Here is a 27,371-nt window from a genome sequence, read left to right as displayed (position 1 = left end):
GTCGGATCCGCGGAATACGATTGTCTCGGGGTCCTGAGTGCCTGGCTGAAGTGGAACTGCTACGCAAGATCTACGACTTGTTTTTTGAACTGAGTAAGTGTCGGAACCGCTACGGAGCCGTGTGGATGTAATCACTCTAAGACCCTGTTGGAATGTGGCTCGAACATTGTAAATCAAGCTATACTTGTCGCAATGCTTTCCATGCCCTGGTGAATTATCCTATTGCATTAAAATACGTTAGTATTGGAGCGTGAAATAAATTCATGTTTTCATATTCATTATTACTATGTTAAACAGTACACATATTAGCAGACCTCGAGATTCTTAAAGCAAGGTAGGGTCACAAGATAGTGTGACCAGCTTTGAACTTCGGTGGTTGATATTGCGCTGCACAGTGATTTACTTTAGTAGTAAACTGGTCTGATTGTGCTTCTTCATTTATGGTCTACCTCTGGCGGAAGAAAAAGGTACACATAATCTAGCTATAAGGGTAATAGTATTTAAAAGGTTGGATGTGGGATACACGCCGCACCCTATCTTCTCTATTCGTTGAGGCCAATACCAAGCTCACTGCCATGTACTGAGATTATTTTCTCCCCCATGGACCGGTATTGCATTTACATCCTGGATTAAAGTGTATCATTATCCACATACGTTAAGCTGGTATCCGTCCAAGACGCTAAAGAAATGTAGAGAATACACATGGACTCCAACAAGAGCCGAGAAGGTTATCCCAATGCAAGAAAGATTTGAACACCGTCCAACAATGCATCGATGCGTCATATAAAGAGAAACAAGGAAAAGTGTCGAGCTTAAAGAAAGACAATAAGGAATCTCCACCGATCATGCCATGAAATTTAATTTCACGCGCCTCGTCGAGGCCGTTTACTCTCACCCCCCATTCTCATGCCTCCCCGGCCACCGCCATCGCCGTGTCCACTGTCATCGCCCCCGGGTCTTCCACGCTTACGATGGGAGCCTCCTCCTCCGCTGCCGCCGTCGCGGTTGTAGTCTCGGTCGCGTTGACGATCTCGATTCCGGTCTCGATCTCTATCACGCGGTTCCCTGCCGCCGGCCCAGCGCCTATCTTCTTCCGCGCTGCCTGGGAGGGGCGGCGGGGGAGGGGGCGGAGGTGGGTGTCCACCAAGTGAGGATGGTGGCCGAAGGCGCCCTTCATGTTCCTGACTCTGGGCGTCTGATGCATCCTCCCGATCCCGTCGACGACGATTTTCGTCGCGTGATCCAGCCCCTCGGCGTGATGCTTCGCGGGACTCGTACCGTTCTTCCCTAGTGTTGCCTGCGCCTGCATCACTTCTACGGCTGCGCTCACGTTCGTAGTCTCGCGTTCGATCTCGCTGCTCCTCTCTCCTGCTGCTACTGCGCGTTCCCTCCTCCTCGCCTGTCCGACGCTCACGTTCCCTATCCCTATCACGGTCCCGATCACGGTCCCGATCACGGTCCCGCTCTCTTTCTCGATCCCGGTCGTGGCCCGAGTACCGCCCAGACCTCCGTGACTCAGGTCCAGACTCCTCGACAGGCTCCCCACGAGGACCGCTTGGTCGATTCCGAGGTTGTCCATCGTCCTCAGGGAAAGAAGTAGAGGGTCGACCGGCCATAAGGTCAGGCCGATTCTGTGGTGGCCCCAACCGACCGCCTTCATCAGGAGCCTGAGAAGCATTCATACCAGCAGGCTGACGGTTGGCACCTCGGCCACGAATCGTTGGACCTGGGCCTGGGCCCGCACGCTCCGCGGGTCCTCCAGATTGTTGCAGCATGTTGTTGAGTCCAGCAAACCGCTTATCACCACGACCCCGTTCACCACCGTAGCCGGGGCCTTGGGGTGGTCCACGATTAAGAGAGGATGGCCCCTGCGGTGGTCCAAGCGCACTACGAGGTCCCGACGGAGGAACAACGGACGCAGGAGATGAAGGATGACTGGAACGCATGGGTCCTCCAAATGAGCCTTCAGTAGGCTGCGGTTGAAGGTTCTTCAGCCGGTCTGGATGTATTCCAGTGGTGTCAAGCCTTTCAGGACCAGGGGACGATGGGACTGCGGATGCAGATTGGTCAGGACCACTACGCATACCCTGACGACCTGGCCCAGTAGGTGGCTGGCGTTCATTAGGTGCGTTCGGGCCGTTAGATGGCCCGGGACCACCTCGGCCGCCTCTGCCAGGTGCATTTCGCATCCGCGGCCCAGATGGGATTTCGGCCGAAGGCTCTGGCTGACGCAACCGTCCATGGCTCAGGTCAGAGTCTCTTGAGTCGTGGCCATCCATAGGAGGTCGTCCAACGCGTTCGCTGCGAGGTCCAGTAGGTAAATCCTCATGTCGTGAATGTGCTTGTCCGAAATTACCGGATCGGCGTTCATCAGGGAAGCGTTCTGGGCGGTTTGGAAGTTCCACTCTGGGAGGCGATAACGTTCTTGATGGCAAAGGTCGCCTATCATCCTTCTCTTGTCGCAGTGCCTCCCCACGTCGATAGCCTTCCCGGTCAGGATGATCGTGTATCATTTCTGCACGATCAGGGTGTGTCGGTGGACCGGAGCGTGCGACAGGTGGTGCCTCTCGAGCATCCGAAGGGCGCAAACGTCCGGGACGATCTGGCCACTCCGGTTCTCTTAGGAGACGCCCCTCACGGTAAGGAGGACCACGGAACGACTCATCCATAGATGGCCTTAAAGGATACTCTCTATCGAGACGGCCATAGCCCCTTCCATCACCCACAGGTTGTTCGAACGACCTATTGTAATCATGCTCACCACCATAGCGGCCCCCTCGAGGGTAATCTGAATGTCTATCGCGTCTGTCGTCTAAAAGGTCAGGCCGTGGTGGTAACCTTCCATCCTCTCGGTAAGGACGATTAGGGGTATGCGTCTGCGAGCGTACATTCTGGTTGCTGGGCGGCGCTCGTTCTGGGTCTGGGCGTCGAGGAATGTTTGCTTGTCGGCCAGGTTCAGGGCCCTTTGGAGGCGCCTGGGATGCAGTAGGTGCTGGGGAAGCAGGGGCGGGCTGACCAGTGGTCCGAGGCTCTACGGCTGGAGTAGCAGGTTTTTCATTGGTTGTTGATTCAGCGCTGCTTGCCTGCTGCGTCTGGGAAGCAATCGGTTCAGCTGGGGTCGAGGCTGTGGTATCAGCTTGCTCGGACGACTTCTGGCTCAGTTTATCTGTGTCTATTGTGTTCTTCGACGCAGCATCGGTCATCTTCGCATCCTCAATTTCTCCATCTTCGACTTCCGTCTTTGTAGGTTCTATCTTGGACGGTCTGTGGGTTGAATTGTCAGAAACGTGGGTCAAGGTTGTACGGTTAGCCTTAGGTTATATGGACTTACTCGGTGGTTGGTTTGAATTCCGCGGCGGAAGCGTTCAAGCCTGGAGTCGAAGATTGAGGCCGTGACGGCAGAGTTTTCCCATTTGCGTTCTTGTCAGCTGCTTCACTCTTTGAAGGATTGCCCTTCCCTGCTGCTGGTTGACTAGTTATCATAAAGGCCTGAGGAAGCATCCATTTCTTTTCGCGTCGGTTGAGATCACCAATGAGAGAGGCTGCAGGAATCTTCACATCATCCCGCTCGTCGTTCTGGCTGAGATTGTTCACACTGGTCAACATATCACGGCCAATCCAGTTCACTGCAGGGAAGTTTTGCACAACTCCCTTTAGGACACTAATGGCATTCCGAATGTGCATGTATTCGCCGCCATTCAGGCAAGTTTTGAGGGCAGCAGCCAGAAGACGGTGCCACTTGTACAAAAGTCGGCGGAAGTCCTCATACTCCAGGAACGTCGTCGGTTTGCCTTCCGGATCAACAAGCATGGCAAATCCAGGAAGGTCCCTCTTAGTTCCAAACGCTTCCTTCTCGTAAACGGCCTTGTCAGCATGCCAGCGGCCAAGATCTCGGATGACCTCGTTCAGGAAACGGCCAAGGTTATCAGCTTCCCTTGAAGTGCACTGGAAAATCAATGCAGTAAGTCTCTGCTCTCGAAACAATTGGTCTAGAAGGCCGACAGTCCGGAAGTTAGGCGTTCCGGATGTATGGAGAAATTTGAGGAGTTTAAAGCAGTAAAATGCGTCAATGGGCGACAACAGCAGTCGAGGCATGAAGCACTGCTCAAGCAAAGCCACATTCAACGCATCGTGTTTCCCACGCATACCAGCGAACCATCGATCTTTCTCCTTCTGCAGCTTCGTCCTTGTCTGACCATAAGACTTCAGATGAGCTTTGTTCTCCTCCAGTATGCGGTCTTGAAGTTGAGTTATCTGCTTCTTTTCGCGCTCCTTTCTTTGGCTACCAGCCATACTAATGTCAGATCGGTCGTTACCAATGGCAATTACCTTCTTCTTCTGGCGGTCTATTTCGTCCTCGTATGCTTTCTGAGGTACGTGTACGTCGTAAAGAGACAGTTGCCAGAAGGTGACATAGAAATGCAGGCCAACCACACCCCATGTTTCAGAAGGCAGAGCCGACTTGACCTGGTCTTGAAGGTCTTGCATAACGGGATTCAGAGGAGATTCAGCAGTAACTGAGGCTGTTGCGATGGCTTGTTCTGTTGTTTTGTTCACAGCATCGGTGTCAGGAGGCTTTTCAGACTGATCCTTGTCAACGTCCATGGCACTCTCAGCAGTTTGACCGCTGTCCTGGGCTGTCGCCTCTCCTTCATCCGTCTCCATCTTGTCCGCCTCATCTTTAGGCGGAGATTGTTGCTCGACCTCTCCACTCTTGGCCACCCCTGCTTCCTCTTCGGTTGTCGCCCTATCACTCTCAGATATCTTCTTGGCCACACTTGGTCGTCGGATCCAGAAAGCTATTTCAGGCTGGACTCCAAACTCACTAATCAGTGATGAAAGATCCGGGACGAATGAATCGAACTCCTCCACCGACATATTGCTGCGCAGAAGATCCAGATACTGAGCTAAAACTCGATGAATTTCGTCAAATACATTACCCAGTAGTTTGAGTTCGTCGGAGCCCTCTGACTCCTGGAAAATGCAGGTCCAGCGTTCCTGGGCGATTGCAATAAGTAACTGACCAGCGAGCTTCGAAACAGTCAACGCTTTCATTAGTCGTCTTGAGGTAGTTTTAGACTCGTGTCGTCGGTCCAACAGCTGTAGGATTGTTTGGGCTTGAAGGACTTCACCACCTGCCATGGCCTGTATTTGATTGTCGTTAAAGTTGGTGTCGGTAATGATACCAGCCATGGAGCTGATCATCTGCTCCAAGACAATAAGATCGGTGGAATTGTTGTGTCGAAGCTGTTCAACAACATATTGCAACACGGGGGTAGGGTCCATTACCGAGTATCGTTTGAAGGTTCTGCCCGCAAATGTTGACAGGGCATTCAGCCAACGACTGGTCAGCAAACCACCCTCTTGAACACGGCTTCTTCCCTTCTGACCAAGTGAGTTGATCAACGCCCATGTCAAGATGTCGTACCCGAGGTTGGTGAAGTACCGTGCACATTCCACGACAACTTCGATGAGATTTTCATAAGATTCGATTTGGCTGATGGCGACATTGATAACAATACCGGGATTTGCATACGCAATCTTGGCCAATGCCCGAGCCATCGGTCGTATATTCGTCTTACTCAGCCTCTTGAGTACGTCCTTCGTCTCAGCCCTCGCTTGGTCAAAAGCCGACTTTACATCCGGAAGGCGAGACGTTTGTCCAAAATACCATTCTGCGTACATATTGTATCGGGTTTCACGGGGGAAGAAGCTGACTAGATCAAAAACTTCGTTGACAACACCGGGGTTTGCTTTGGTCAAACTGATGGCGGGCACCAAGAGGCGTTTGCAGAGGTCCTTCCATCGGGCCCTATTTTCAGGCGAATCATCTTTACTTAGACTGTCTTTTCCGATCCTTGCAATTTTGGTCAGTAAACTGGCGTCCTGTCCAATTTTGTGTCCAGAAAGGTTCAGGAACGACGAGCATAGGGCAAAGACATCGTCAATGTTCTGACACAGAGGAACATTATCGGCCCAATCGTCCCAGTAGAATCTATAGTCAGTTCCATCGTTCGTATCCTCCTTATCAAGTTGGGCCCATCGAAGGACTCGCCTCGGAGGTGCTTGGGTTAACCGAATCTGGCCCTTCGGTATACCGGACTGGTCTGAACTCAGGATCTGCTTCTGCTCTCTAAGCTCCTCTGCAGAAGGCAGGGGCCGCAGTGAAGCGTATACTTTGCTCAAACAGTGGTGGAGGATACGATGAATAAACTCGGGGAGCTCCGGGTAGCCGTCCATAAGCCAGGGAAATTTGCTGAGTATAAAAAGGGACTCGGGAAGTGCGCCAATTGCCAGTAAGCTCTTGAGAAGCATTACTTTCTGATCTGACGGCTCCGGAAGCTCATCTTCCTCGGTCTTGACTGGGGTTGACTTTTCTGCCTCTTGGTCCTTTCCGGGTGTTGCTGATCGTGTCTCCGATTCCCGAATGCGAGGAGTAGGAGTAGGCAGGGTATCATCCGACAGAGCACCAGCCATCATCAACGCATTCACACCCCCACCAGGCCTTGCCGCCCTCTCCCTTTCCGCTTTTTCTTTCATTTTTTCCTCCTTCAAAAGGTCCATGGAGTCATCTGGTCTCCAAAGATGAGGGTACAAGTCGCGTAGTGAAATGAACCCTACTTTAATCAGCAGCGCTGCTAGATAGATAAGATTGTCCGGAAGAATGTCCGACTTGCTGCGAGCCCGAGATGAGTAGAAGCGAAGCTTGAATCCGAGAAGCTGCGCCGCGACTCGATTCCCCTTAGGTGGCAATGTCCCTGTCTCTTCGATCCATTTACGCGTTCCCGCTTCCTCTTCTGAGAGATTGTTGCTTTCAGGGAGCATACGTTTCAGCTCCTCCTCAGATACTGGTTTACGACCAATCTCGAAGAATGCCCGGATACCAATCTCTTTGACTCGCTTCCAGAATTCTCTATCACGATGTTGGTTTGTGTGCACTAATTCGGCCCGTTCTTCGTCTGTCGTTACCCATCCCGCAGAGCCTGGTAGTGCCCAGTTTGGAAGACCGGAATCACGATTATCACCGTCAGAACCGCGGAAAGCATCCTCCTTAGGCCACCATGAGCTAGCTCTCAATAGCTTCACAAAGAATCGATATTGCTTGACGAGAACGGCAGCGAAAACATCCAACGTGACGTCAAGTACACGACCGACATCCATATCGAACGCGCCGATCATTGCCTTGACCCTCTCGAAGGTATCCTCAACGACTTCGCTGGACGGAGGTTCATTATTGCTGGTTGTGAAAAGCTCGGTGAGAAGCTTCGAATACCCCTCAGATTCTTCACGCAGTAGGTTATAGTTAGACTGTCGGTAAAGCAGATTAGTCTGCTTCCGAATTCCCATACGGGCGAATGTATCACGGACAAGGCCCAGAGACTGGAGGAGCGGTGTATCGAGCTGCAGGCGCATGAGCGCGGCGTTGATTCCAGTCGAGAATACCAATGGCTTCAAGGCAGGGTTCGTTGTGTCGGAATCGGTAACGATAGATAACGTGTCCAAGAACAGAGAGCGGGTATCAAAGAGGGTTGTCGTCTGTCCTTCACTATCCATATCAATATCTTCCGCAGCAACATCTTCTCCTATGATATCTCTAACTACCGCTCCAGCATCCGTCGGCGACAGTCGTCCGTAAAAAGCGGCCCGGATCACTTCCTGGTATATCGCGGCCAACTTTGCGATATCCTGCTCATTCTTTGCATGCACTCCATCCTCAACAAGCTTTTGTTTCCCCGTAGAGGACCATGCTTCAACCACACTGTCACTCACGTACTCATAATCGAATGGGGGAGGTGGAGCTGCAGGCTGGATGGGAGGAACATGCAACATCTGGGGTTGCGGTGTGGGCGGTGGGTGCGGCTGTGATTGCGATGGAGCCGGTGAAGGTGATGGGGGAGGTTGAGATTGATTCATCGCTAAGGGGGCGCCGTTTGTCTGATTCTGATCCGGAGCTTCTTTCGCCGGTGTTGTGTTTGGAGGTGACATAGCAGTATCCTTCCGACCGCCAGCCTGATTCTTGTTATCGTTGCTAGGCCTCCGTCCAAAGTTATTCCTTCCCCCTCGATTATTCTGTCGGCGCCCTCTTCCGCGAGTATAGGAGTGATCGCGAGGTAAGTTGTGTTGCGCCATGTTTAGGTTACTCGGCCGATGAGGAGAGGGCCGTTGGCCGTCGTTTACTGAATCACTAGACCAAGTTCTTTCACCTCTTTTTCTTTTTCCTCCGCCACCTGGAGCCATGACAGCTTAACCAAAGCTACCTTGGATTGCTCAGGCAGAGAACCGGAATGTTTCCGACAGGTCGCAAGTCATGAGCGGAGCCTGGATTTGACTTTGTCAGCGTATACCACAATTAAGGTGAGGGTGGGAGCAATTAGGCATGGAGGGTAAAAGCAGTGGGAATGGAACAACCTGCCGTGGAAATGACATGTGACGGAATCTCGAGAGTAAGATTGCCCTGTTCTGAGACAAAGGTGTCTTGGGTTATGGACTCGGTGATTGACGATAATAAAGAGGATTGCACCGCGAGTGTCGCGCTTGGGTCGCTTGTGTTACCCGCGCTCGGCGCTAAACTTTTTGCGGTCTCCGCTCAGTGTTCTTTCACTACAACATCATCCGGTTATGCAGGCTTAAGAAAAAGAAAAAAGAGGAAGAGGCAATGTTTTCTCTAGGAAATTGCAAATTAACGATCTGAGGAATCTGGACTTTCTACTTGCTCAAGGTAACGAACGGTCCACCTGCACAATAGTAATATTAGTAGTCGCCAACCCGTGTCATCCTTTATTATATATAATCAGTATAAACACCGCAGTGCTACTTCATATCTCATGAATACTCTTTAATATACCAGCACAATGGCCGTGAGCTTTTACACAATGGTCTTCTTTGTATATGATATAAAAGCTTTGTCAAAAGCACGCATTCTAGGAGCTATGACCTCTAAGTGAGTATCTATGACCAGAGCTGATCTACAATGCATGAAATAAAATGTGCAACTACAGAGGAAGTATAGTACATCAGGGAATAGTTAGGAATTCATTTCATCATTATACGCTAGTAACACTACAGTCTTGCACCATCCAGCTTTACAGCAAACCCAAGTTCTTAGCCTCAAGGTCCACGATCTCAGGAATAAGCTCCTTCAGACTAGGCTTGCTCGGGGACCACCCAAACAACTTCCTGGCACGAAGCGCATGGCCTCTAGAGCTGCTTCCCCAAGCATACAGCCCAAACTCATTCAGCTCCGAGACCTGCGCATCTGGCAGTGATTCAACATCAGGAGATGGAATCAACTTCTTCTCATAGGCGACTCTAGCCACTTCACGCTGGATATCGCCCCAGACAAATTGTCCGTTCTCGGCCAGATAGTAGCCCTTATCGTTCCATGTTGCCTTTCCACCACCAGCGGCGGCAGCGTCTGCCAAAGCACCATATACGTCACTGAGGTCCTGGACGTGGACCTGATGCCAAATGTTCTTTCCTTCACCCACCAAGAATCCCTTCTTTCTCTTCAACACAGCGGCGGCGAGCCAGTATGCCTGAACGCTCTTCTGGTTACCAGGTCCACGGCCAGGGCCGTAAATAGTAGGAGGGCAGACGATGGCCGTCTTCACACTTTCAGGGTTCCGCTGGCTAGCCTCGATGATGATCTTGTCAACGTTGCGGTGGAAAGAGTCATCAGGGAGGTTAAGGAGTTCGTCAACGCCTTCCCAGTCGTTGTGCTCCTTAGAACGGTAGAAGCCCCAGGTGTTGGTGCGGAAATCCTCAACGGTCAGAATGCCAGTGCCAGAGGTGTGGATCACCCAGACTGGATTCTCGGGCGTGTGGTGGGCGGCACCCTTTGCGATTGCCTCGGCTGATGCTACATGATCACAGTCGGCACAATCTAATTGGCGCCGTTAGTTACACAAGGTCATACACAACGCTTTTATTGCGGGGAGATTGGATAGATAGGTACTTACGGAGTACGATGTCGGCGTTCTTAACCTCTTCCTCAATAATATTGGACGAGTCGAGATCTCCAAGGACGATTCTCACATTGGGGTATTTACTAGTGACCTGGGCTGCCTTATCCTTGCTTCGAACTAAGAGGGAGTATTGCCAGTCAGGATGTGCCTGATGTACGGCATAAAAGACATCTCCGCCAATGTAACCGGTGGCACCGGTGCTAAAAATAAATTAGAGACATTAGCAATCGATTTGATGCTAATTACTGGAGATGAATTTACCCACAGGAAGACCTTAGGGGGAGCCATTCTCTCAAAGGTAGGTAAGTGTTGCTGACAAGCTTTCAAATGAGGTCGAGCCGATGAGGGGTATCAAGGAGGGGCATCTTGAGGTTTTTATAGCTTTGCTGAGAATACGTAATAGCAACAGCTCAAGCTGTCGGGATGCTTTGAAATCAAAATGGTGGAATGATGGATCCACAGGGTTCAAGACGTGCAATCAGAGTTAAGCACAGGGTGCCAGGGTGGGGTTGAAATGGAAATTTGAGGTCATTGACCCAAACTTGGACGGTGACAAAGTTCCACATGGAGTTCGGGAAAAGTCAAGGAAGGTCGATTCGGCATTCATTACTACTTTGGGGATCGTGCATCTATAAATACGACCTTCCAACAACATAGTATACCGACGTCTTTATGATCATAATCAATGCGATGGAAACTAGGCGAAATTCTCAGTTTTACTCCCAACTGATTTCCTATATATGGTATGAGTTTCCTTTAGAAACTGCAGTACTAAACCGTATCAGGCTAAATTCTTTATAAGAAGAGATTATCTTGTACATCCCAAGATTTGGTACAAAGATCTTGTCACGTTCCTACTGCACCATGATATGGTTATCCTAGGTCATTCTACGTCGCTCGAGGGTTCAATTATGCTATGCAACATGTTCCATACATTTTAGGCAGTTAATCTGATTCGGAAGGGAATTTCATTATAAAAGAAAAGTATAGCAAGGTGTAGGGCTTCGAGAAATATGGCTGAAACAGCGGCCATTAGCGCTTACATCTCTCAGCCCTGCGGTTGTTGGTCTTTCCCTAATGCGCTAGGGCTGAGACAGTATCGAGGTCTATTCCCATTCCTAGTGGACTAGCGATAAGAGATTGTATCTGTGAGATGATGTGTTGTAGGCTTGCACCAAGGCATGCTTTCTTTTGAGACCCATAAAAGACTGTCATAACTCTCCTTGCCACAGGACTCAGGACCTAGAACCGTATATCACAGGGTAACAGACTTTACGAGCTAATTGCACGAGGTCCCTCAAGGATATACAATATGACCATTTCCGAGATCTAGGTGGATTTCAGTTTCTACAAGTCTAAATAGAAATCGTCGTTGGTTGCACGCTGCGCTATAAAACATTATGATATCAACAACACATCTCTCTCTGACTTACACAATGCTTTGGTCACATGGCGTGGTATTTAATTTAGCATGTAAGTAGAAGTAGCGAAAGTTCTATGCAAGTGGGCTGTTCATAGGCTCGAGTTTCAGAGCGGTAGTTTGTTCTGTAGTCCTAAAGGAGCTATAGTCAATGATGCCATCTCCTTTACTTGAACATCCTCTCAAGTCACTCAAATATCAGTCATAAATCGTACTTCATGCCCGCGAAAACCAGTGCACATCGGATATTCAACAGCACTGCCGAACTACCAGACTCTAATCTCCATCAGGGGTAGAGATTAAGCAGAGAATAGCAAGGAGTACTTCGTACTCCACGCTTTGCCACCGCTAACGGCTCATACGTTGATGCCTCTAAAAGTAATACTTTGGTGTCAGCAGCGCTGGCTCGCAGTTCCTTTTCCTCTATCGAGGCTCAAGGCTATCGTTATGTTTAGATTTTACTGAGTAATTATTGACCCGAATCTGACACGTTACTGCGGGGACTAAGGGCATTGTCACAATGGCCTTATAATTTATTAGGAATTTTCTAATACTGTATTCACTGGTAACTGGCCTACATGATCAATTATTACTAAGGCTTTAGATAGGGGGAAGAAGGGAGCTGAGAGATAAGAATTCTAAATGGTCTTTGTCAAGCGTGTTGCCGCTCGGCCAAAATACCTTTGGCATTTGGTCGTGCCTCCAACCGAACAATCTGGCCAACAGTCTTTAATACATGACCGGACCTGAAGTTTCGAGAAATTAATAGACTATTATAGTATATTTGTTTATAAACTGAAATGGTAATCTGTTTTTCTTTTTGGTAAATCTATCTACTCTGCTTCCTCCCTAACTCTTCCTTGCTCAATAATCTATAGACTGTATATAACATTTAATCTATAACACCTATTGGGCTTGATTGCATGGTTTAGCCTCCTGAATTAGATGTTAATCCTTCGCCCACGCCCTTATCCAAACTGCAACTGGTAAACCCAGTTTAAGTTAATAGAACAACTTCTCCATGCAGGGCTACCCGTCTATATTATCCTATGTCATTACTATTATATATCCAAAGTTGTCTACTAGATATATTCATCAGGTATAGATATCTCCACCGTCCACTTATACCAAGCTCTTTGTGGCCAACACAGCTTATACATCATCTCCCAACAACTCCAGTAAAACAGTTTGTCTTGCAAAATATGGATAGGAAGTGCAGGAAAGAGTGACTTTGTGCTTCTCCCCAGACAAAGCTCTAGCATCATGTGTGGTAGGAGGGGATATGGCCCGACGAGGCCTAGTAACTAGTCTGCGGCTTCGAGGATACTCTTTTACTTCTATAAGAGTCTGTGCCAGGCCGCCAAGGGTTTATTGATTATAGTCTCAGCAGCCCAAAGCCCCGCCTATAGGCTAGGCCTGACCCCATGAAGGGCTGCTCGCGGGCCTGCAGAGGTCTAAATAAGAATGGCCATCGTTAGACATTAAAATTTCGTAGGTACTAAGGTGGTATTGGCATTGATTATCACCAAAAAGGGGTTATTTTAGAAGAGACTAGCTAACTAAGGAATAGTTCTATCATATCCGACAGTCAACACTTGCAGACAGTACGAAAACCAGCATGGACTTGATACATGGCCAGATAAGACTTTTTATGACTCACGCTGATGCGTGGGTACACATACAGCTAAATACCGATGAGACCAGGGATTTGACCACGGATAGAAATATCGTGAATTTATTGTAGGCACCAGGAGGTAGTTTTTAGAAGCTATTTCATTGAATCTATTGTAGTATCTCATTTTTGTTCCCAGACATAGTTCCCATATAAAAATCATTGACCACTGGTTCGATAGCAAGTTCGAAAACGGATATTTCAAATATCTCCTCGTCGCTGTTGGAGTCTAATGAACACTTGATTCACTTACTTGGGTAGATGCCCATGTAAGTAGAATTACCTCGTGTATGGAGAAGCAGTCGAGAGATTTTCTACTGCCACCTGCCGCACAGTCCACTCAGTCTCACCTTCCCACGGAGTGGTAAGTTCACGCGGGCACCTCACGTCGAGGTTGGAATGTAAAGCGGAAGTCATCGAGTCTCTATGCCGGTGATCGCCCGTGTGTGTGTTTGATCTTCGACCCTTGGAATCAATGTAGATTGCTAATTATACTCCGTACTCACAAATCATAGGTTAGAGGTAATACGAACTTGACCCTCAGATTGACGTGTCATTCAGCATGCCTCTGGCTATCGCTGCAACTGACGTTGGCGAGGTCAGAATGAGGGGCAATTGGCATATCCTCATCTCTCAATATCAGCCCCTCAGTTACTCTAGCTATCTATATCGTTATCATTATATAAAACCAATTCAAATAGATTTGGAGTCCTTAAACTTAGCTTCCTGAATATGAGGTGACCTAATTGACTAACCGATTAATCTCTCACTACATACCTACTACTATTCAGTTCCGCTCAGGCCTTCCCCAGAGGTCAACAGCTTGTGTATTCAGTACGCGCTTTGATAGGCTTAGCTCAGTATCATCTCAACACTGCCTTTTCCCTTTCCGTGGTCTTGCATCTCCAGTATCCCAGTTCATAGCCCCGCCACGACATCATCTACTGATATATGGCGCGAAAACATGGTGTCGATCCCTGTGGGGCAATTCGCTTACAGATCGTGCGTCCTATTATATTCTGTATCCAGCTGGCAACATCTGTAAAAAGGGGAAATGATATACAACCACCTTGACAGGGATCGGCATGACCTTTTTCGCACCCTACCATAGTAGTCGAATGCCCAACACGTCCAATAGGTCCACTAAATGAGTCACATAGCACAAGGAAAACTACAGAATCAAAGGGATAGTTGATGGTAATGCTATGGATTATAGAAAGATGTATACCAGTAATATTGATATATTGCTTCTTAAGATCATATGTATATGCAATATTCCAACTGATTCAGATCCAAAGATTGCACAACCCCAATATCTCAGCCACAGCCGCACCCGAAATCTCCGTCCATGGTACTCCTATGTACTAGTCTCCACTTTATCAGCTCGCCACAACTCCGAGATCGACACCACAAATTGTTCGAAGATATGATAGGATGCATGTATTCTGTACGCCATTCTAACTTCTGTCCCAGTGCTTAGCGTGGTTTTCTATATATCGCGGTTGAACCGAAGGGAGAGATCTACCAAACTTAATTTGATTTGACCGGCGAATCATTTGGGATAAAGTGGGGAATGTTGATGTGGCTCTCATCTTTCTAGCTGAATTGTGGGGTACCTGAATGACTCGTGCTATATCGAGATGCTCGCCTGTCAAGTAAAGGGCATACGTGGCATATCTCAGGCGTAGAGTGGAACCATAGATAGTACTCCGCACAGACTCTAGGAAATCCTCAGCCGTACTGCAGTGGGTCTTTTTGTCTGAAGCCCACTCCAGCAGCTGGAAATGAGCGGTGTACTGCCAAACATAGAGCACGATGGCATCATGTACAAAGTTCAGCTGAGTGCATCGAGGCTAAAGAACGTAGCGTGGACAGCTCTCCTCCTATCAACGAACTGAGCGCAGGGCTCAGATGGCGTCACTAAGCCAGCTACATCGCAGTCATGACACCAGCTGAGAGGAGGATAAAGGTATATAAGGTCTCTTCATCTCCCGTGAGGTTCGTTTCATTCTTAACCAGGTTTACTATTGCTTTCACTTCCGTCTCATATTACATACCAGCTCCCAATCTATCCATCATGTCGTCTTTCGCCGAATCCTCCCGAGACGTCCGTATCGAAAACCGGGGACCTGAAACCTGGCTCGTTTGCGAGGCCCAGGCAGAGGATGGATCGTGGCAGCCCGCCGAAATCAACCTCGATGATGTGATCGGCAACGACGATGGTCAGTGTCCTACCTTCATATCTGATGGGAAAAAAGATGACTAACACCCTGGATAGGCTGGTTCAGCCGCGATACCACCGGATTTACCCAGAGCGCCGATGATATCACTTTCGAATTCCGTGGTTCCGAGCCTTGGCTCGAGGCTGAGCTGCCAACGCGTGATGGTGGTAGCCGTGGACGTCAGGGCATCAATCTCGGACTCCACATTACCAACAACGACGGTAACCTGGAGTGGTATGTAAGTATTGAGATCTATCATTGGGGTCACTAAGACAGTCGCTGACTTCTATTCAGGGACAATAAATGCATCAACCTCGATCCACACAGATATGCGAGATTGTTAGATGAATCAAATGAATGGTCTTCAAAACAGACATCCCATTGTAGCTAAATGCCAAGTGTATCTTCCTCGTACGTAGTAACAGCAGTCAAAGTGTAGAATCAGTAATGCAGTTGTGTGTAAATTTATCTATTAAGTGAACTGAAGGCCGCTAGCCCTAAACCCAACTACTAACTACCCGACCACCAGCCAGCTGTGCCCATGAACAAGAGAACGAGATGGAAAGAAAATAAGAATCGCCGTAGAAGATCGCTAGCCACACTGAGAAATCAATCCAAGACACAAACAGAGCACGTCACGGTAACCTTAGATAGAAATACAGAAGCAGCCAAGCTTCTGGTAGAGCTTCCCAAACTTGGGGATGACTGAAATCAAAGAACCTCACGTGAGAAAAGAAATACCAGGAAGAGCTTAAGAGAATCCAAGTCGAGTTCGCAGCTGCTATATCCAGCGTCTGACAGAAACTGGAGGACCTCTGAAAGGAAAATGTTACCTTGCAGTCCGGCTCCGAGGCATGCACGACCAGCCATGATGAGATTCTTTGGGGGATCCAATTCCTCCCCAGCTCAATCAACCCCTGATATAACTGATGATGCCCCAACCTAGGTGACGGCAGCAAAGACCGGGAACTATCTACTGGGAAGTAAGAAGAAACAAACTAAGATACAAAGATGAACTTGTGGGCAAGCATATATCATTCGGGATCTGGTTTGGCTTGTGGGATCATAGTACCTTGGTAAAATGGTACCATATTACATCAAAGAAAGGAGATATTACCGATATCAGGCCTTTAAGCACCGAGCATAATCATGCAGAGAAAGTACAAGATATGGGTACTATACTAACAACCACAAACGGTTTCCATTATTGGCATGCATAGCTCTCTGGTTCTGAAAAGAGCCGTAGAACGTGTGGAACCATGGAAAAATCCATGTAAAGATACTAAAAACGGAAGCGTCACATTTTCCGCTGAAGCTGGAGGAATGAAGACTTGCATACTGTGTGGCATGCCAGTTCCCAGTCCCTGTTGCAGACGAGAAAGAACACATTGCCTCCTGAGACCTGTTTCCTAGACGTGACCCACATTATCCCTCAGAACATTTGTCACACGGGAGGAAGCGGCTATTGCCATCGGAAGGCACTTCCGCATTCCATGACCTTGCTTCCTACGCCTGCCAGAATCAGATTTCAAGTTCCCCTTACATTGAGTCTCTTAGAACGCGAACACTTTCCTCCAATTTGTTCCAAGACACATGAAAGGTCATACATACAGCCTTGAAGGAAGACACGACAGCAAAATACCAAGGCCTATCTTGTCAAAAACTAAAAACGTCATACATTTTCCTATGATCCATACGTCGGATAGAGCGGGAGTAGAATCAACACATCGTAGTTTGGTGATCAACTAGTCAATCCTCAATAGCAAAGTCAACGGCTGCACAAATTCCACGTTACACATTGGTTGTAGTGTATTATCCTTGACCGCAGACGCCGTACAACGGCACAGTGCTATCAAACACCCCTGGACATCTCTGTGTGTAAGATACAAGTTCCTTCAAAACTATGCTCTCTTCCTTGAAATCTCAACATCCACATTTCCTAGAGCCCCACCGTAGGAATTCCAAGGCCCAACTTCAACTCGGTATGTTTTGTACTTCTCTTGAACCTTGAATTTGTTGACTTTGCTACCCCACGGGCAGTCCCAGTAGAGCTTACAGATCCGTTGGGTTTTATCCCACAGCTCAAGTGTTCCTTCGGTTCCGGAAGCCGCACTACTACGGCCACAAGTCTCCAAGAGCTGTGAAGTTCCAGGTATGATCTCCTTGCCATTGACTTGGCTCGCGTATTTCTTTGTCCGTTTCTCAATCAAAGTGCACAATCAATCCAACACCAAGGAAATTGAAGAATCGTAGGTTTTACACCATATTTCCCTTTGGAATTTTACGCTGAGGATAATCTCTTCTTTTCAGGGCGGAGTTAGCCTTCCAGATGTACGGAGCGAATGTTCAAGTCAATTAGAAGATGAAGGAGGCTGTGGAGAAAATTGAGAAACACTCTGAAGTGAGATGTTTTGTCTATCAAGAGGGAGGTTCCCGGTTTCCTAAGAAGGGCTCCGTTACGGATGACGGAAGCGAGTCGTCTGATTTACTCTATATCAAACAGCAAGCGGATAAGTTCTATAACGAAGTCAATAATGGAGAACACAAATACCGCCGATTGTAATTGTCACCTTGGGCTCCACTGATCTTCGACTGCTGACAGAGACATAGTGCCATATTGCAGGCGTACACCACTTTGCCGAATTTCAACCAGAGCAAGCATTTTAAACCTTATGACTACCGGCAAGCCGAGGAGAAGGTATGGCCCCTAAGCAGCTTGGTTGGGTTAAAGAACATGACTGATGAGACGTGAAAACAGAGCCGACAGCTCTTCGAGGACTTCACTCTTTATCAGTCATATGATACTCTCTTAACCAACAGTAAGACAGCCTGCATTACTAACCATGCGCATAAAGCTGAAGCATCATGAAATTCTAGTTCGCAAAGACCGATTTTCCGGGGGCGGAGCCGTGAAAGAAGCGTTGGAGAGTAAAAGAACAGATGAGATTGAGAAGATTCGTCGCAAGGTAGGTCTCCATCTTTCAGAAGTGCAGACAGCAGCTCTAGCCCGTTCATTCTAACAACAATAGGTGGAGAATATTGCGGCGGATCCTGCGAAAGAATTGAGTATCGGTTTCAATTACTTGAGGGCCGAGGAATTCTACGTGATGGTCATTGTAAGGAAAAAGCCCGAGTTGGCTAATGCCATTGCGCCACGCAATCACTAACATGTCAATTCTATTACCTAAAGAACGCCATCAAAACAGTGACATATATTGCCCAAAGTCGAATGACAGAGGTCGGCGAGAGCACGAGTGACAGTAAGAACCCAATATACTGCGACCGAGGTCTTCTAATAACTCGATTTCTGCAGTTGCACTCCCTGAGCTTTCGTCAAGGGCCACGAAGCTCTTCGAGTTCCAAGCGTATGACTTTCCAGATGTCTTGGGAATCAAGGTTGTATCCTTTGGGAGAAGTACTTCTGACAGAGATTCCTTCGGTTGCACTTTTGGTCAGCACATAAATCAGTTTGATGGCTGGAAAGAGGAAAGCTGTCTCTGGGTGTTTCCAAAACATCTCAAGTCAATCGCTGATCGTACAGTGCTTGTTCAAAAGTCCAATATCAAAAACCATATTCGATTGGAGCTGCTGGAGAAAAAGCTGAAGCCTCTGTTTCAATTTTATGTTAATGTGTATTGAGATACTGTTTTACTGCTGCTACCTTCGAGATGGACTGGAAACTGCAGAGTATGCATTCGGAGGAAGTAATCGGGTAGGGGATCCGTGTCAGGATACAACTTCCTATCTTCAGCCCATGCCATAACTGGCGATGGAATTGTACTCACTTTTTTTTGGGTAGCCCCTTTGTACTTAACTGTTGTTCGAATGCCAAATCTTTTTTTTTTTTTTTTTTTTCAATCGTATCTACATATAGAGGTGCCATCTCTTGGTAATGCCTAGATTCGATCGTGAAGTGTCACTGGTATATCAGGGCGTCTAATTCTAACAAAAGAAATGAGAGTACATGATGCATCCGAAATCAGAACACGAGGTAACTCTTGTTGTGTCTCATGTTGTGTCTCATGCCGTACTTCTAAAATCTATTTCATATCTCTGAAGAACATTGACTGGCTATCATCTCTCAATCCGCATCATTACATGTAGCTGGGGTAATGTAAAGATACATATGACATATTGAAGTCACATAAGGCAGCTCCAGGACATATTCGACATATCCCCTTTCAAGCGGCTCTTCATGAGTCCCTTTAGGCTGCCACGATCAGGGCCGAAGAGGAACAGAAGATTTTCAGTTCTATGACAGCTTTCCCTGATAAACACCGAGCCCAATCCTCGAGCCTCGAGCCTCGTGCCGCAATGACAGGGTGCTGTTGTGGCTTTAGACGACGACCTAGCTTCGGGGCTCTCAGTGCACAAAAGTTGGTGTAGCATCTTGCGGGACTCACTACCACTAGAAGCATTATCCACCTGGATATGAGTCTATTAGGTCACTAACCCGGGATATGTTGCATCGGAGCAGGCAGCCTGTACGATCTAAGACGACCATGACGTAGATGAGGCTGTCTTCGTTCATTCAATAAAAGCCAGTGACGTCTATGACATGACTCATAGAGCACACATAGGTTGTTCTGGCGTATTGTTCTAACAGTTTAGTTGGATCCTCTGCTCAGAGTCCGGTAGGCAGTACAATATACTTAAGGGCAAACTTTTGTACATCAAATAGATTGATCTTCGAGAACCCCGTTCGTTGAATTGGATATATATGAATCATTACACATTCAAGTTGTTTTTGCCGTAGGTCCCATCAAACATCACTCAATTATTTACATGCCCACACCTATTTTCACCGCATTGTAAGGGGTCCAGATATGTCTCTACGAAAAGCCTTAGGCTGCATTATATATGCCGCTGTGTGGCTTTCCAGTATTGACTTTGCTACCGGTTTCCCAACGCAGCTTGATAATTTCGGTGTCAATTTGGATCATCGCGGACAGTCCGTGGAGAATGGTGTCAATGGTGTTGTCTCCCATCAATCTGAGGAACCTTACTCCACTAGGGATTCTGTGTTGAAGCACGAAGATGACTCCGCCGTTGAGTCTCTTACCGAATCGATGGAAGATTGGGCCAGTGACAGGTCGCTTTCGCAACTTACCGCTACCGACACCGGCTCCGACTCCTCTCAGCTATATCTTGGACCACACGATCCCTTTGAACCTAAGGAGCAGTTGGATGGATACAATGCAGGTCGAAAACCAGTGTTTGCCATTGCACATCGGGTCCTAACGATTCAAGGAATGAAGGACGCGGTGGCCCACGGTGCCAATGCTCTAGAAATTGACATGCGAGGCTGGAGTAGCTGGGGCCGCAAGGGCTGGTATTGTGACCACGATGGCACCATCACGAGTCCCGGTGATAAAGCAGAAGATATGTTCCGAGCAATCCAAGACCAGCGGCGAAACGGCAAGACAATCAACTTCGTGTGGTTGGATCTAAAGAAGCCGGACGAGTACAAGGCCGGCGAGAACGCAATCGAGAGACTCCGAGACCTGGCCAGGAAATACCTCCAACCTTGGGGCGTTCGAGTTCTGTATGGATTTTACCGCAGCCACGTGGACGGGAGGGCATTTGGTGTCATTCGAGACAATCACAACTATCTTGAGGCAGTCAGTATCAACGACAAGGCAGCCAACGTCCATAAATCGTTTCAACATTATGGGGCTAAGATCCAAAACACGAAAAGGGTGGCGGATTATGGCTACTTCAATCTTGGGTTTCAATTTGGGAATTGCTCTGAGCTGGATTATTATACCTGCACTGAATTGAGACATGCAGGCCGAATGCGAGATGAGGGAAAATTTGGTAAAGTTTTTGGCTGGACTCTTGCAGTTGACCAAGCTGATCTTGCCAACGCTCTGCTGGGCACTGCACGGGTGGATGGTCTGATTTACGGTTTCAAAGTAACCGCATATAGGGACCATGAAGATACAAGGGCTGCTGTCAAAGATATCCAAACCTGGGTCCAGAAACACAGTGTGACCCATTACCTTGCAGGGCAGAATGACTCACCTTGGTAAAGAAAATATGGTGTCTCAGCTACAGTCTATGAACTCTGTACTCTTTTCTATCAACTAGAAGGACCGCTATGGAACAAAGGGTGCTCGGAATCTACTCCATAACAGAGTCATATACGTCATCATGTTACAGTATTACTTCTGGCTGACACTTCTTGTGTTCAGAATTTTCTTTCAAAGTAGTGTATAATACTGAACTGTAGACTATGCTCTTGGCCCTCCATATTTGAAACGGTTGTGGGACATCTTTGCCGAACGCCTCTAGACGCCTATGGGCCCAGCAAGGTCCTGGTGTATGGATATGGACGAAAGCTCTTGTAGCTTCTCTCGCTTATCTGGGAGAGTGATGTTGAAAATTCTCCAATCGTCCGAGGTTTAATGGTAAACCTTAACGTTCTGTGGCTCGGAGTCTGTTTTCCATGAATTGAAGCCGATGCAAGTGGATAATTGTAGCCCATTAGTCACGTGTAATTGCCTTGTCCTTAGCCTGGGGTAGATATGTTGCACTAACTTGGACATTCCATTTAGAGCTGTCTTATGGTAGGCGAAGCAAGAGCCTTGGGTTGTCACCAAAAGGACCCGAATTGGTTTGCCTTCTCAAGGAGAGGGATGGGCGATACTGGGTGAGGTTACTGCCAATAATGAGAACGGACTCCCAGGAGATATAGAAGTACAATGAATAGAATTTGGTGAGGCAGCCTATGCTCTCTTACTAGCAGTGATAATATTATAAACCCGATGCTGTTAAACGCCCTACGTGTAGAGATGTTCACTGGATTTAAATTGCATGCCTGCCGAAAGAGGCCATTAACCATTGGATACATAGGCAATACTGCATGGCTACTTGCCAATCAGTCCAGAAGGAACAAGAGGGACCTCTATTTCCAGCATCCTTCATCCACCATGTAGCCTAGCAGCTGCGTCACAAGAGGCTTTTATGTTATCATTGTGGGACGGGTCCGCCTTGTCAAAATCCTGGATCATTTTCTTGGCCTGAGAGAATTTCTTAATGGTTGCAGCCTCATCCACCAGGTCATAATATTTGCCATTAAACACCTCTTTCTTGATGACGGGTGTGACTTTCTTTCCTTCAAGATACGGCCGCAGCGCTTCTGACCTGGCGAATTTTCGCAGAAAGCAGACAGATTCAATGGACGCACGTGCGAACTCTATGCTCTCTTTCCTCTTTACTCTGTCGCGAACCTCCTTGATGTATCTAGATATCTATTGAATGAGGTTAGTATCATATGTTTCAAACTGGAAGCCCTCTGCCTACCTGGTCAAACAGCGCCGGAATCGTACTAGCCTTTGGCCATATTTTGCCAACCTTATATGCTCCTGTCAATTGTAGGGTATCGAGCTTTTGCGCTGTGGTGTGCACCTCGGGAAGCTCGTCTGACGTGACGGATACTGGCTTGGATAAATCGTTGATATATTTGATAAACTCGTTGAAAGTGCATTTTCCAGTCTGTTTACAACTAGGTGCAACCTTCTTGGGCTGTCCGTTGACGTCGGCATCTATCATGTAGCCGTAGTAGTAGAACATTCGCTCGTAGCCTCCGTACAAGGCGTATGCACTTGCCGTTGATATCCCGTATGCAAGGGTGGCGATGGCGGTGAGCTTCATCTGTGCGTTTGTTAGCTTTTCTTCTCTATACATCGTCGTAGAAATGAAGAACCTTGGAAGAATATGCTTGACAATTGAGCAATATAGTCCTAGGTTTGCGAAGACTCAATCAAGCAGAATAGCAGGTAGGAGACGTTGCTCTTTACAAAATCAAAATAGGGCGCAAGATTTCCGACTTCAGTAGTATATTATACGCCGTCTGTAGTATGGTTCAATCATTTCGATGACTTCACCTAGTCAACGGCAGACAGAGTCAGTATGCACAATGGCTTCCACTACAGTCATAGATTCAATGATGTCAATCACCCTCATATTACTATGTTGTATCTACTTGCATCATTTTAGTGGTTCCGTGAATGCAAGGTTGTCGATGAACTCATTGACCATGGCAATTGCCATGGTAGAAATGATCCGATCTCCTAAGATGTGGAGATAACATCAATGATCTTAAAAGGCTCTATGGTTCTTCCGGTAGAACCTGGAGGTCTAGATGTCTTTCACCATGGTTATTACATCACGACTTAGCGATATGGATGTTCCAATTGCCCTAAGGTCACAATTCTGGGTTCAATCTCAATAACATATGTGTCACCCGTATCACTACACTTATAAGCTACTCGACAAATAGAGTAGAGGCACCGAATTCGTCGAGTCCAAGAACATGATTAACAGGATTCCATCCATGCTGTACCGAATTTCCTGTAGTGGATGCCTTGCATCATGACTTCCGCTTTCAGCGAGACAAAGATATCAGTCTGCACTAAGCACGAGAGATGGCTAGCATGAATAAAGATTTTTGGATTCACTATATCCCTTTCTTGTCTGTATACCGCTGGCTAGCTTCTAATATAGGCCCTTTCGAGTCCTACTTGCCTCTTTGTCTTACCATTTCTGAGATAAGAATGGCGTCGCAGATAGAGAGAAGGCTATCCCATATTGAATATTCTGACAAGATATGCATCGAGGCAATCCGTGGAGAGCGCTTACCAGAGGCCCTCGGCTTGCCTGTCGTGCAACACTCCGTTATCCGTGGAATAAGGTATCACGATGGCTTTGCCGAAGAGCTCATGGGCTCGCTACCTGCCTTCACCCGTGCACTGTGCGCGCGAAGCATCATGAGCAACAGAGTCCCACAAATCAACCAACCTGAGGACATCCCTTACTGCATCTGGCATCCAGACGTAGCCACAGAAGCCACATATCGTGAAGTGGCTCGCCGCTACCCCCAAATGAAATATCAAGTTGGGCGAGCCTGCGCTGTCGCCGGATATTTCAATCTGTATATGGAGCTGAATCTGCTCCCTGAAGTTCATATTGCCGACGAGGCGCGAGAAAACGGCCATTCGGATATTTACGAGGATATAATGGCAAGTCCCGTCAAGTACGAAGTCATGAACGACTATTTCCGCACGATCAACGCCGATCAGCCAAAGGTGGCCCATCTGAATGGCAATACTGCCGTTCGCCCTTATCTTGAGGTTAAACGGAAGTTTCGACAAACCGATGAACCATTCGATGTCAAGGGCACGGCATCAAAGGGTCATTACTTTGACATTACCGAAGATAACGGGGTGGATGAGTTCGACACAAAGAGTCTGCCTTCTGACGGAGCAGCTGTGACACAGTACCTATACTCGCCGCTTCCCCGAGACCTTCCGCTCATCAACAAGGACGTTCTGATACTTACGGCTGCGTACTATGGTGACATTGATCGCTATGCGCGACTGTGTCGTCCAATGACAGTACCAACCGAAATCCACTGCATTGTTAGAGGGATTTACCACAACACAATGTTCGCCAAATGGTGGTCTCTCCAACCAGATATAAGCGATTACCGAATCCAACGCGCAATCTATGCTCGATTCATTATGGACAATGATATCTCTCGAATCACACCAGAAACCCCCTGTAATGAGCTCCCCTATTTGATATGGTACCCGGCCATTGCACACGGGCGGGTTTATCAAGAACTCGTACGACGAAAACCTTCCATGAAAGCAGCTGTAGCTCGAGCGTGCATTGTAGCCGATTACAGGGACGTATACGATAAGCTGGATGTAGATCCAGATGTGGATCTCCTTGCAGAGGCAAAAGTCAGTCCCAATCCATATTATCTGCAAGATCTCAGAAACAAGACGGAAAGGCGAGGCGGTGTTCCGGATGAATGGCCCAAGTGGAATCCATGTTATACAAGGGATCGTCTATTCGAACATACAACTACTCGACTGTTGGGTGATGTATCGAATTCTATCGCGGACACGGAGTCGGGTGTACCTTATAACGGTGTTTATGCTGGTATGAGTCATGTAGCTCTTCATGTGTGTGCTTCAGAGGGACAGGATATGCATGATGTTGATCTAAGTGACATGTATTAAGCAGAGCCAGCAATATTATACAATACTGTGATCTCAGTAACAGCTGCTTATTTTGGATTCACCGTCTATGCCAAAAGCTGAGCTTACGCTGTATAGCATACTTAATGTTAATACACATTCCATACTTGTAATACTTATATTGACAGTACATTGTGCAAGGGTCTAATTAGTTGACACTGCTTAGTATTGGTACTCGAATGTTTATCAGTTTGTCGACCTAGAGGTTATAATCCCTTCCAGGCTACATTAGTTGTCTCAATGCGCACACGCATTACTTCCCCCTGCACCAGCTCATATATACTGGATTTGAGAAGGGTATTCCGTTTCCAAGATAGGTTCACTTGTAATATTTATAGTCGAGCCTTAGACAACTACAAGTTTTGTTTTATCTACCTACTTAGACACATTTTCCTTTTTCCAGTACTATGTAAGAGGTATCTATGTCTTTAATATAGCACTATCTATGGTGGTCAATTGCCGGGATAATAAGTACTGTATAAAGTAGCAAACCACTACGGTATCTTACGAAAACACTGTCTCCTCGATAGAGAAACTTGGGCACATGATCCTCGGAAGAGTCTGACTTTATCCAGTGATGGGGCGTCTCTATGTCCCAGAAATAGTATTGTGGAGAGTAAGCAAGTTAGACAAGTATCATAAAGCCATGGAGAATAAAAAAGCGCTTATCGATAGTCACACTATAATAGGTGAAGAATTTGCACAACGAGGAAATACCCCCCTTTGCCACAGGCTGCAAACCTTGACCAAGAGTCCCCTTTGTCTGCTACGCTTTACAACGATGTGCAGCCCTAGTGAATGGTGTCTTTAGGACTATCGGTTCTTTCCACAATTGGAGAGTCATCAAAGTAAGTTTCGTGTCTGATCGCAGCTCAGTATACCTTATTAACTATTGCTATAGCAAGAGGAATCAGTTTCCCTCGGCGCCTTTTTCAACAAGATAGTGGGTTACAGGGTATGTCCAGAAACTCTTTGACAACTGCACGAATGCAACCCAAAAAGAGTGTGCTAGCAGTAAAGAACTAAGAAGTGAATATCTGATCCTATTACATGCCTCCAACCTCAGTAGGGGACTGCATCCCGTGTTTCTTTGTCTTTGTCCAGATACTATACTTAGATGTGGTTTCCTTATCCGATCAGCCTTGAAGGGTTTTGTGGTGCCAAGCCCTAATGCATTATCCCAAAATTCATTCACAACTCATACATCAACCCGTAGCAGCCAATCAAGAGAAGCAAGATGAGTATGGCGCCCTCCAAGTCGTGCCCCAGACCTCAGTATATATCGTTTCAACATCTTACTATTGTCAGCAGCACATATTTCTCTACAACAATGGGCTCTCTCCCCGAGACCACAGAACAATAGCCCAGCAAACCCTTCAGCACAAAGAATTTATACGAGCCACCCACTCCGATCTCATCCTCTCATAAGTTCTCGCCAAAATCTTTGTATCACCACCTAAAACCTCTTGAGCGCCTGTAAGGACAAGAAAGAAAAGTCCCCGGGGGGTATGACCAGGAAACAAAGAAAAGAAAAATGGAAACCGCTGCCCTAACTGGCACCTGCGCCTGCGAGCACATAACCTACACGGCGAGCGTCCTGCCCACGAAACTCACAAACTGCCACTGCACAACCTGCCGCAAACAATCCGGCGGACCCTACCAAACCTGGGCACTCTTTTCTGCGACGAGCATCACCTGGACCCACGAGGAGCCGACACAGCGGCGATCTAGCGATTTCGCTACGCGCGGGTTCTGTCCCCGGTGTGGATCGAGTATCAGTATGGTGTATGACTTGGAGCCAGGGGGACTGTACATTGCCGCGGGCACAATCGATGACCTCGATAGGGTGGTTCCAAAGCCCTGTGCGCATTTCTTTGTGAAGGAGAAGGCGGCGTGGTTTCAGTTACCGAATGATGGGTTTGTGAGGTTTAGTGATGGAGCTAATCGTGGAAGGCGTTGTTGACATTGCTGGACGGGAGCCGTTGGATATAGTACATGGAGTTCTGGTTGATTAGGGCATGTTTTGAGTGTATATACCTATTT

The 27,371-nt window shown here is 47.6% G+C and overlaps 7 protein-coding genes across 7 annotated transcripts; 3 read left to right on the top strand and 4 right to left on the bottom strand.

Moving 5' to 3' along the window:
- Positions 1-863: 863 nt before the first annotated feature.
- AO090701000253 (putative THO complex component (Rlr1)) lies at positions 864-8,238 on the bottom strand (the record flags this gene model as incomplete). Its single annotated transcript, XM_023237402.1, has 2 exons — positions 864-3,264; positions 3,332-8,238. The coding sequence occupies 2 exons, from the start codon at positions 8,236-8,238 to the stop codon at positions 864-866; spliced, it is 7,308 nt and encodes a 2,435-aa protein (XP_023092058.1).
- An 845-nt stretch (positions 8,239-9,083) lies between these two features.
- Positions 9,084-10,253, bottom strand: AO090701000254 (putative nucleoside-diphosphate-sugar epimerase; the record flags this gene model as incomplete). Its single annotated transcript, XM_023237401.1, has 3 exons — positions 9,084-9,883; positions 9,960-10,113; positions 10,227-10,253. 3 exons carry the CDS (start codon positions 10,251-10,253, stop codon positions 9,084-9,086), a joined length of 981 nt encoding a protein of 326 aa, XP_023092059.1.
- Positions 10,254-15,134: 4,881 nt separating this feature from the next.
- On the top strand, positions 15,135-15,550 carry AO090701000255 (CVNH domain-containing protein; the record flags this gene model as incomplete). Its single annotated transcript, XM_001823072.3, has 2 exons — positions 15,135-15,279; positions 15,336-15,550. The coding sequence occupies 2 exons, from the start codon at positions 15,135-15,137 to the stop codon at positions 15,548-15,550; spliced, it is 360 nt and encodes a 119-aa protein (XP_001823124.3).
- A 1,630-nt stretch (positions 15,551-17,180) lies between these two features.
- Positions 17,181-17,895, bottom strand: AO090701000257 (aegerolysin family protein; the record flags this gene model as incomplete). The annotated part of the gene is made up of 5 exons (XM_023237400.1): positions 17,181-17,480; positions 17,542-17,565; positions 17,615-17,651; positions 17,769-17,796; positions 17,850-17,895. 5 exons carry the CDS (start codon positions 17,893-17,895, stop codon positions 17,181-17,183), a joined length of 435 nt encoding a protein of 144 aa, XP_023092060.1.
- A 2,169-nt stretch (positions 17,896-20,064) lies between these two features.
- Positions 20,065-21,311, top strand: AO090701000259 (glycerophosphodiester phosphodiesterase family protein; the record flags this gene model as incomplete). Its single annotated transcript, XM_023237399.1, has 2 exons — positions 20,065-20,090; positions 20,162-21,311. The coding sequence occupies 2 exons, from the start codon at positions 20,065-20,067 to the stop codon at positions 21,309-21,311; spliced, it is 1,176 nt and encodes a 391-aa protein (XP_023092061.1).
- An 891-nt stretch (positions 21,312-22,202) lies between these two features.
- On the bottom strand, positions 22,203-22,968 carry AO090701000260 (uncharacterized protein; the record flags this gene model as incomplete). Its single annotated transcript, XM_001823075.1, has 2 exons — positions 22,203-22,532; positions 22,585-22,968. 2 exons carry the CDS (start codon positions 22,966-22,968, stop codon positions 22,203-22,205), a joined length of 714 nt encoding a protein of 237 aa, XP_001823127.1.
- Positions 22,969-23,837: 869 nt separating this feature from the next.
- Positions 23,838-25,310, top strand: AO090701000262 (uncharacterized protein; the record flags this gene model as incomplete). The annotated part of the gene is made up of 1 exon (XM_001823076.3): positions 23,838-25,310. One exon carries the CDS (start codon positions 23,838-23,840, stop codon positions 25,308-25,310), a length of 1,473 nt encoding a protein of 490 aa, XP_001823128.3.
- Positions 25,311-27,371: the final 2,061 nt, after the last annotated feature.

The sequence above is a fragment of the Aspergillus oryzae genome, chromosome 5, assembly GCF_000184455.2.
Source record: "Aspergillus oryzae RIB40 DNA, chromosome 5".
Classification (NCBI taxonomy): domain Eukaryota; kingdom Fungi; phylum Ascomycota; class Eurotiomycetes; order Eurotiales; family Aspergillaceae; genus Aspergillus; species Aspergillus oryzae.
This window is presented reverse-complemented; position numbering and strand designations above follow the sequence as displayed.